Source organism: Oncorhynchus gorbuscha, linkage group LG21 (assembly GCF_021184085.1).
Source record: "Oncorhynchus gorbuscha isolate QuinsamMale2020 ecotype Even-year linkage group LG21, OgorEven_v1.0, whole genome shotgun sequence".
NCBI lineage: Eukaryota > Metazoa > Chordata > Actinopteri > Salmoniformes > Salmonidae > Oncorhynchus > Oncorhynchus gorbuscha.
Window position 1 is genome coordinate 475,001 of NC_060193.1, and position 10,683 is coordinate 485,683.

The window sequence follows — 10,683 nt, forward strand, 5'->3', positions numbered from 1 at the left end:
GAGAGAGAGAGAGGGAGCGAGAGGGGAGAGAGAGAGGAGCGAGAGAGAGAGAGAGAGAGAGAGAGAGAGAGAGGGAGCGAGAGGGAGAGAGAGGGAGAGGGAGAGAGAGGGAGCGAGAGGGAGCGAGAGAGAGAGAGGGAGCGAGAGAGAGAGAGAGAGAGCGAGAGCCTCTTAAGATGACAGTACCTGAAACCAACTAGAATTATATATATTTTTTAAATGCATACTAATGTCATGATATGTTTGGTAAAGTAATAAAGAAGGTGAAATATTTTGGGTAAAAAAACAGATTATAAGTGCAGTGCCTTCAGGAAATATTCAGGTCTCTTCCCTTCTTCCACATTTTGTTACAGCCTAAAATTAATTAAATACTTTTTCATCCCCTCATCGATCTACACAAAATAAGCCATAATGACATAGTAAAAACAGTTAAAAAAAAACATTTTTGCTAGTCAGGATCAAGGGAAAGATGGATGGAGCAAAGTACAGAGAATCTTTGATGAAAACCTGCTCCAGAGCACTGGAGCTCCAGACTGGGGCGAAAGTTCACCTTCCAACAGGACAACGACCCTAAGCACACAGGCAACACAATGCAGGAGTGGCTTCTGGACAATTCTCTGAATGTCCTTGAGTGACCCAGCCAGAGCCCGGACCTGAACCAGATCGAACATCTCTGGAGAAACCTGAAAATAGCTGTGCGGCGTCGCTCCCCATCCAACCTGACAGAGCTTGAGAGGATCTGCAGAGAAGAATGGGAGAAACTCCCCAAATACAGGTGTGCCAAGCTTGTAGCGTCATACCCAAGAAGACAAGAGGCTGTAATCGCTGCCAAAGGTGCTTCAACAAAGTACTGAGCCAAAGGGTCTGAATACTTATGTAAATGTGATATTTGAGTTTTTGTTGCTTTGTCTTTATGGGCTATTGTATGTAGATTGATGAGGGGGGAAACTATTTAATCCGAATGGCTGTAACGTAACACAATGTGGAAAAATATCCAAGGGGTCTGAATACTTTCCGAATGCCCTGTATATATATCGACCTATAATAAAGTATGAGAGGGATTGTTCACTATGTTTCACCATCATGTAGGTTTTATACTTGTATTGTAGATCAAATGTGTTGAAAGTGGGTTTTTTCTCAGACATAAATTAACAATTCCAGGTGGGAGGGGGGCGCTATTGCATGAATACAATATTGCCCTCGTGCTTTATTGGTGACTAAAACGATGGCAAAACGGTGCAAAACGTCTGTCAGCTCAACTGGTTAAACCCCCAGGGTCTCTCTCCCAGGCTGCAGGACATGGAGATTCAGTACCGGAGGGAGAAGGAGGAGGCTGACCTGTTACTGGAACAACAGAGACTGGTGAGACTGACTGACCTGTTACTGGAACAACAGAGACTGGTGAGACTGACTGGCTGACCTGTTACTGGAACAACAGAGACTGGTGAGACTGACTGACTGACCTGTTACTGGAACAACAGAGACTGGTGAGACTGACTGACTGACCTGTTACTGGAACAACAGAGACTGGTGAGACTGACTGACTGACTGACTGACCTGTTACTGGAACAACAGAGACTGGTGAGACTGACTGACCTGGAACTGGAACAACAGAGACTGGTGAGACTGACTGACTGACTGACCTGTTACTGGAACAACAGAGACTGGTGAGACTGACTGACTGACCTGTTACTGGAACAACAGAGACTGGTGAGACTGACTGACTGACCTGTTACTGGAACAACAGAGACTGGTGAGACTGACTGACTGACCTGTTACTGGAACAACAGAGACTGGTGAGACTGACTGACCTGTTACTGGAACAACAGAGACTGGTGAGACTGACTGACTGACTGACCTGTTACTGGAACAACAGAGACTGGTGAGACTGACTGACTGACCTGTTACTGGAACAACAGAGACTGAGCCAAAGTGAGACTGACTGACCTGTTACTGGAACAACATAGACTGGTGAGACTGACTGACTGACCTGTTACTGGGACAACAGAGACTGGTGAGACTGACTGACTGAGGGTTAGTACAGGAGAGAGGAGGAGGAGACTAACCTGTTACTGGCACAACAGAGACTGGTGAGACTGACTGACCTGTTACTGGAACAACAGAGACTGGTGAGACTGACTGACTGACTGACTGAGGGTTAGTACAGGAGAGAGGAGGAGGAGACTAACCTGTTACTGGAACAACAGAGACTGGTGAGACTGACTGACTGACTGACCTGTTACTGGAACAACAGAGACTGGTGAGACTGACTGACCTGTTACTGGAACAACAGAGACTGGTGAGACTGACTGACCTGTTACTGGAACAACAGAGACTGGTGAGACTGACTGACTGACTGACTGACTGACCTGTTACTGGGACAACAGAGACTGGTGAGACTGACTGACTGACCTGTTACTGGAACAACAGAGACTGGTGAGACTGACTGACTGACCTGTTACTGGAACAACAGAGACTGGTGAGACTGACTGACTGACCTGTTACTGGAACAACAAAGACTGGTGAGACTGACTGACTGACCTGTTACTGGAACAACAGAGACTGGTGAGACTGACTGACAGACCTGTTACTGGAACAACAGAGACTCGTGAGACTGACTGACTGACTGACCTGTTACTGGAACAACAGAGACTGGTGAGACTGACTGACCTGTTACTGGAACAACAGAGACTGTGAGACTGACTGACCTGTTACTGGAACAACAGAGACTGGTGAGACTGACTGACTGACCTGTTACTGGAACAACAGAGACTGGTGAGACTGACTGACTGACTGACCTGTTACTGGAACAACAGAGACTGGTGAGACTGACTGACTGACTGACTGACCTGTTACTGGAACAACAGAGACTGGTGAGACTGACCTGTTACTGGAACAACAGAGACTGGTGAGATTGACTGACCTGTTACTGGAACAACAGAGACTGGTGAGACTGACTGACTGACTGACCTGTTACTGGAACAACAGAGACTGGTGAGACTGACTGACTGACTGACCTGTTACTGGAACAACAGAGACTGGTGAGACTGACTGACCTGTTACTGGAACAACAGAGACTGGTGAGACTGACTGACTGACTGACCTGTTACTGGAACAACAGAGACTGGTGAGACTGACTGACTGACCTGTTACTGGACCAACAGAGACTGGTGAGACTGACTGACTGACCTGTTACTGGAACAACAGAGACTGGTGAGACTGACTGACTGAGGGTTAGTACAGGAGAGAGGAGGAGACTAACCTGTTACTGGGACAACAGAGACTGGTGAGACTGGCTGACTGACCTGTTACTGGAACAACAGAGACTGGTGAGACTGACTGACTGAGGGTTAGTACAGGAGAGAGGAGGAGGAGACTAACCTGTTACTGGGACAACAGAGACTGGTGAGACTGACTGAGGGTTAGTACAGGAGAGAGGGGGAGGAGACTGACCTGTTACTGGAACAACAGAGACTGGTGAGACTGACTGGCTGACTGACTGACTGACTGACCTGTTACTGGGACAACAGAGACTGGTGAGACTGACTGACTGACTGACTAACCTGTTACTGGGACAACAGAGACTGGTGAGACTGACTGACTGACTGAGGGTTTGTACAGGAGAGAGGAGGAGGAGACTAACCTGTTACTGGGACAACAGAGACTGGTGAGACTGACTGACTGACTGAGGGTTTGTACAGGAGAGAGGAGGAGGAGACTAACCTGTTACTGGGACAACAGAGACTGGTGAGACTGACTGACTGAGGGTTTGTACAGGAGAGAGGAGGAGGAGACTAACCTGTTACTGGGACAACAGAGACTGGTGAGACTGACTGACTGAGGGTTAGTACAGGAGAGAGGAGGAGGAGACTAACCTGTTACTGGGACAACAGAGACTGGTGAGACTGACAACTGAGGGTTAGTATATACAGGAGAGAGGAGGAGGAGACTAACCTGTTACTGGGACAACAGAGACTGGTGAGACTGACTGATGGTTAGTACAGGAGAGAGGAGGAGGAGACTAACCTGTTACTGGGACAACAGAGACTGGTGAGACTGACTGACTGAGGGTTAGTACAGGAGAGAGGAGGAGGAGACTAACCTGTTACTGGGACAACAGAGACTGGTGAGACTGACTGAGGGTTTGTACAGGAGAGAGGAGGAGGAGACTAACCTGTTACTGGAATAACAGAGACTGGTGAGACTGACTGACCTGTTACTGGAACAACAGAGACTGGTGAGACTGACTGACCTGTTACTGGAACAACAGAGACTGGTGAGACTGACTGACTGACTGACTAACCTGTTACTGGGACAACAGAGACTGGTGAGACTGACTGACTGACTGAGGGTTAGTACAGGAGAGAGGAGGAGGAGACTAACCTGTTACTGGAACAACAGAGACTGGTGAGACTGACTGACTGACCTGTTACTGGAACAACAGAGACTGGTGAGACTGACTGACCTGTTACTGGAACAACAGAGACTGGTGAGACTGACTGACCTGTTACTGGAACAACAGAGACTGGTGAGACTGACTGACTGACTGACTGACCTGTTACTGGGACAACAGAGACTGGTGAGACTGACTGACTGACCTGTTACTGGAACAACAGAGACTGGTGAGACTGACTGACCTGTTACTGGAACAACATAGACTGGTGAGACTGACTGACTGACCTGTTACTGGGACAACAGAGACTGGTGAGACTGACTGACTGAGGGTTTACAGGAGAGAGGAGGAGGAGACTAACCTGTTACTGGCACAACAGAGACTGGTGAGACTGACTGACCTGTTACTGGAACAACAGAGACTGGTGAGACTGACTGACTGACTGACTGAGGGTTAGTACAGGAGAGAGGAGGAGAGACTAACCTGTTACTGGAACAACAGAGACTGGTGAGACTGACTGACTGACTGACCTGTTACTGGAACAACAGAGACTGGTGAGACTGACTGACCTGTTACTGGAACAACAGAGACTGGTGAGACTGACTGACCTGTTACTGGAACAACAGAGACTGGTGAGACTGACTGACTGACTGACTGACCTGTTACTGGGACAACAGAGACTGGTGAGACTGACTGACTGACCTGTTACTGGAACAACAGAGACTGGTGAGACTGACTGACTGACCTGTTACTGGAACAACAGAGACTGGTGAGACTGACTGACTGACCTGTTACTGGAACAACAAAGACTGGTGAGACTGACTGACTGACCTGTTACTGGAACAACAGAGACTGGTGAGACTGACTGACAGACCTGTTACTGGAACAACAGAGACTGGTGAGACTGACTGACTGACTGACCTGTTACTGGAACAACAGAGACTGGTGAGACTGACTGACCTGTTACTGGAACAACAGAGACTGTGAGACTGACTGACCTGTTACTGGAACAACAGAGACTGGTGAGACTGACTGACTGACCTGTTACTGGAACAACAGAGACTGGTGAGACTGACTGACTGACTGACCTGTTACTGGAACAACAGAGACTGGTGAGACTGACTGACTGACTGACTGACCTGTTACTGGAACAACAGAGACTGGTGAGACTGACCTGTTACTGGAACAACAGAGACTGGTGAGATTGACTGACCTGTTACTGGAACAACAGAGACTGGTGAGACTGACTGACTGACTGACTGACTGACTGACCTGTTACTGGAACAACAGAGACTGGTGAGACTGACTGACTGACTGACCTGTTACTGGAACAACAGAGACTGGTGAGACTGACTGACCTGTTACTGGAACAACAGAGACTGGTGAGACTGACTGACTGACTGACCTGTTACTGGAACAACAGAGACTGGTGAGACTGACTGACTGACCTGTTACTGGAACAACAGAGACTGGTGAGACTGACTGACTGACCTGTTACTGGAACAACAGAGACTGGTGAGACTGACTGACTGAGGGTTAGTACAGGAGAGAGGAGGAGACTAACCTGTTACTGGGACAACAGAGACTGGTGAGACTGGCTGACTGACCTGTTACTGGAACAACAGAGACTGGTGAGACTGACTGACTGAGGGTTAGTACAGGAGAGAGGAGGAGGAGACTAACCTGTTACTGGGACAACAGAGACTGGTGAGACTGACTGACTGAGGGTTAGTACAGGAGAGAGGGGAGGAGACTGACCTGTTACTGGAACAACAGAGACTGGTGAGACTGACTGGCTGACTGACTGACTGACTGACCTGTTACTGGGACAACAGAGACTGGTGAGACTGACTGACTGACTGACTAACCTGTTACTGGGACAACAGAGACTGGTGAGACTGACTGACTGACTGAGGGTTTGTACAGGAGAGAGGAGGAGGAGACTAACCTGTTACTGGGACAACAGAGACTGGTGAGACTGACTGACTGAGGGTTTGTACAGGAGAGAGGAGGAGGAGACTAACCTGTTACTGGGACAACAGAGACTGGTGAGACTGACTGACTGAGGGTTGTACAGGAGAGAGGAGGAGGAGACTAACCTGTTACTGGGACAACAGAGACTGGTGAGACTGACAACTGAGGGTTAGTATATACAGGAGAGAGGAGGAGAGACTAACCTGTTACTGGGACAACAGAGACTGGTGAGACTGACTGATGGTTAGTACAGGAGAGAGGAGGAGGAGACTAACCTGTTACTGGGACAACAGAGACTGGTGAGAGACTGACTGACTGAGGGTTAGTACAGGAGAGAGGAGGAGGAGACTAACCTGTTACTGGGACAACAGAGACTGGTGAGACTGACTGAGGGTTTGTACAGGAGAGAGGAGGAGGAGACTAACCTGTTACTGGAATAACAGAGACTGGTGAGACTGACTGACCTGTTACTGGAACAACAGAGACTGGTGAGACTGACTGACCTGTTACTGGAACAACAGAGACTGGTGAGACTGACTGACTGACTGACTAACCTGTTACTGGGACAACAGAGACTGGTGAGACTGACTGACTGACTGAGGGTTAGTACAGGAGAGAGGAGGAGGAGACTAACCTGTTACTGGAACAACAGAGACTGGTGAGACTGACTGACTGACCTGTTACTGGAACAACAGAGACTGGTGAGACTGACTGACCTGTTACTGGAACAACAGAGACTGGTGAGACTGACTGACCTGTTACTGGAACAACAGAGACTGGTGAGACTGACTGACTGACTGACTGACCTGTTACTGGGACAACAGAGACTGGTGAGACTGACTGACTGACCTGTTACTGGAACAACAGAGACTGGTGAGACTGACTGACCTGTTACTGGAACAACATAGACTGGTGAGACTGACTGACTGACCTGTTACTGGGACAACAGAGACTGGTGAGACTGACTGACTGAGGGTTAGTACAGGAGAGAGGAGGAGGAGACTAACCTGTTACTGGCACAACAGAGACTGGTGAGACTGACTGACCTGTTACTGGAACAACAGAGACTGGTGAGACTGACTGACTGACCTGTTACTGGAACAACAGAGACTGGTGAGACTGACTGACCTGTTACTGGGACAACAGAGACTGGTGAGACTGACTGAGGGTTAGTACAGGAGAGAGGAGGAGGAGACTAACCTGTTACTGGGACAACAGAGACTGGTGAGACTGACTGACTGACCTGTTAATGGAACAACAGAGACTGGTGAGACTGACTGACTGAGGGTTAGTACAGGAGAGAGGAGGAGGAGACTAACCTGTTACTGGGACAACAGAGACCGGTGAGACTGACTGACTGACTGAGGGTTAGTACAGGAGAGAGGAGGAGGAGACTAACCTGTTACTGGCACAACAGAGACTGGTGAGACTGACTGACTGACTGACTGACCTGTTACTGGAACAACAGAGACTGATGAGACTGACTTAGTGTTTGTACAGGAGAGGAGGAGGAGACTAACCTGTTACTGGGACAACAGAGACTGGTGAGACTGACTGACTGACTTACCTGTTACTGGAACAACAGAGACTGGTGAGACTGACTGACTGACTGAGGGTTTGTACAGGAGAGAGGAGGAGGAGACTAACCTGTTACTGGAACAACAGAGACTGGTGAGACTGACTTAGTGTTTGTACAGGAGAGGAGGAGGAGACTAACCTGTTACTGGGACAACAGAGACTGGTGAGACTGACTGACTGACTTACCTGTTACTGGAACAACAGAGACTGGTGAGACTGACTGACTGACTGAGGGTTTGTACAGGAGAGAGGAGGAGGAGACTAACCTGTTACTGGAACAACAGAGACTGGTGAGACTGACTGACTGACTGACTGACCTGTTACCGGGACAACAGAGACTGGTGAGACTGACTGACTGACTGACCTGTTACTGGAACAACCGAGACTGGTGAGACTGACTGACTGAGGGTTAGTACAGGAGAGAGGAGGAGGAGACTAACCTGTTACTGGAACAACAGAGACTGGTGAGACTGACTGACTGACTGAGGGTTAGTACAGGAGAGAGGAGGAGGAGACTAACCTGTTACTGGGACAACAGAGACTGGTGAGACTGACTGACTCACTGACCTGTTACTGGAACAACAGAGACTGGTAAAACATGATGTGTGGATTAACCCTCTCCTCTCCTCAGTATACAGACTCAGACAGTGGAGATGACTCTGATAAGAGATCCTGTGAAGAGAGCTGGAGACTGATATCTTCACTCAGAGAGAAACTACCTGCTAACAAGGTACACACACACACATAGTTATATAACTACAGTACCAGTCAAAAGTTTGGACACACCTCCTCATTCAAGGCTTTTTCTTTACTATTATTGTAGAATAATAGTAAAGACAACAAAATTATGAAATAGCACAAATGGAGTCATGTAGTAACCAAAAAAATGTTAAATAAATAAAAATATATTTTAGATTATTTGAGATTCTTCAAAGTAGTCACCCTTTGCCTTGATGACTGAGTTACACACTCTTGGAATTTTCTCAACCAGCTTCTTGAGGTAGTCACCTGGAATGCATTTCAATTAACAGGTGCGCCTCGTTAAAAGTTCATTTGTGGATTTTTTCCCTTAATGTGTTTTAGCCAATCAGTTGTGCTGTGACAAGGTAGGGGTGGTATACCGGACACAGCCTTATTTGTTAAAAGACCAAGTCCATATTCTATCAAGAACAGCTCAAATAAGCAAAGAGAAATGACAGTCCATCATTACTTTAAGACATGAAGGTCAGTCAATACGGAAGATTTCAAGAACTTTTAAAGTTTCTTCAAGTGCAGTGGCAAAAACCATCAGGCGCTATGATGAAACTGACTCTCATGAGGACCGCCACAGGAAAGGAAGACCCAGAGTTACCTCTGCTGCAGAGGATAAGTTCATTAGAGTTAACTGCATCTCAGATTGCAGCCCAAGTAAATTCTCCACAGAGTTCAAGTAACAGATACATCTCAACATCAACTGTTCAGAGGAGACTGAGTGAATTAGGCCTTCATGGCTTTACTGCAAAGAAACCACTACTAAAGGACACCAATAAGAAGATGAGACTTGCTTGGGCCAAGAAACACAAGCAATGTACATTACACCGGTGGAAATCTGTCCTTAGGTCTGATGAGTCCAAACTTGAGATTTTTGGTTCCAACCGCCGTGTCTTTGTGAGAGACAGAGTAGGTGAACAGATGTTCCCCGCATGTGTGGTTCCCACCGTGAAGCATGGAGGAGGAGGTGTGATGGTGTGGGGGTGCTTTGCTGGTGACACTGTCTGTGATTTATTGAGAATTCTGCAGCGATACACCATCCCATCTGGTTTGCACTTAGTGGGACTATCATTAGTTTTTCAACAAGACAATGACCCAACTCACCTCCAAGCTGTGTAAGGGATTTATGACCAAGAAGGATGACCTGGCCTCCACGATCACCCGACCTCAACCCAATTGAGATGGTTTGGGATGAGTCGGGCCGCAGAGTGAAGCAAAAGCAGCCAACAAGTGCTCAGCATATGTGGGAACTCCTTCAAGACTGTTGGAAAAGCATTCCAGGTGAAGCTGGTTGAGAGAATTCCTAGAGTGTGCAACGCTGTCATCGAGGCAAAGGGTGGCTACTTTGAAGAAATGTCAAATATAAAATATATGTTGATTTGTTTAACACTTTTTTTGGTTACTACATGATTCCATATGTGTTATTTCATCGTTTTGATGTCTTCACTATTATTCTACAATGTAGAAAATAGTCAAAAATAAAGAAAAACCCTGGAATGAGAAGGTGTGTTTAAACTTTTGACTGGGACTGTACATGTATATGTTGTAATTCTATAGGTCCAGTCGATAGTAAAGCGCTGTGGCCTGCCCAGTAGTGGTAAACGTCGGGAGCCACTCAGGGTCTATCAGATCCCTCAGCGTCGTCGAATCAGCAAAGACCCCAAACGGGTTACCATCAGAGACCTGAGGATGCAGGCGGTCAAAGAGATCTGCTACGAGGTACAGTATTGTTACCACTCCAAATACAACACCCCACTGGCTCTGTCACATTACTGGCAAGAGGTCTGCTACGAGGTACAGTGTTGTTACCACTCCAAATACAACACCCCACTGGCTCTGTCACATTACTGGCAAGAGGTCTGCTACGAGGTACAGTATTGTTACCACTCCAAATACAACACCCCACTGGCTCTGTCACATTACTGGCAAGAGGTCTGCTACGAGGTACAGTATTGTTACCACTCCAAATACAACACCCCACTGGCTCT

The 10,683-nt window shown here is 47.5% G+C and overlaps 1 protein-coding gene across 1 annotated transcript in view; it reads left to right on the plus strand.

The window, feature by feature from the left end:
- Positions 1 to 10,414, plus strand: part of kif1c (kinesin family member 1C) — a gene marked incomplete at its 3' end in the record, with an annotated part of 128,756 nt that extends 118,342 nt beyond the window's left edge. Inside the window, 3 exon segments of the mRNA XM_046319964.1 lie at positions 1,290 to 1,362; positions 8,577 to 8,675; positions 10,253 to 10,414. Coding sequence (XP_046175920.1) covers positions 1,290 to 1,362; positions 8,577 to 8,675; positions 10,253 to 10,414 — 334 coding nt within the window.
- Between the last annotated feature and the right edge of the window lie 269 nt (positions 10,415 to 10,683).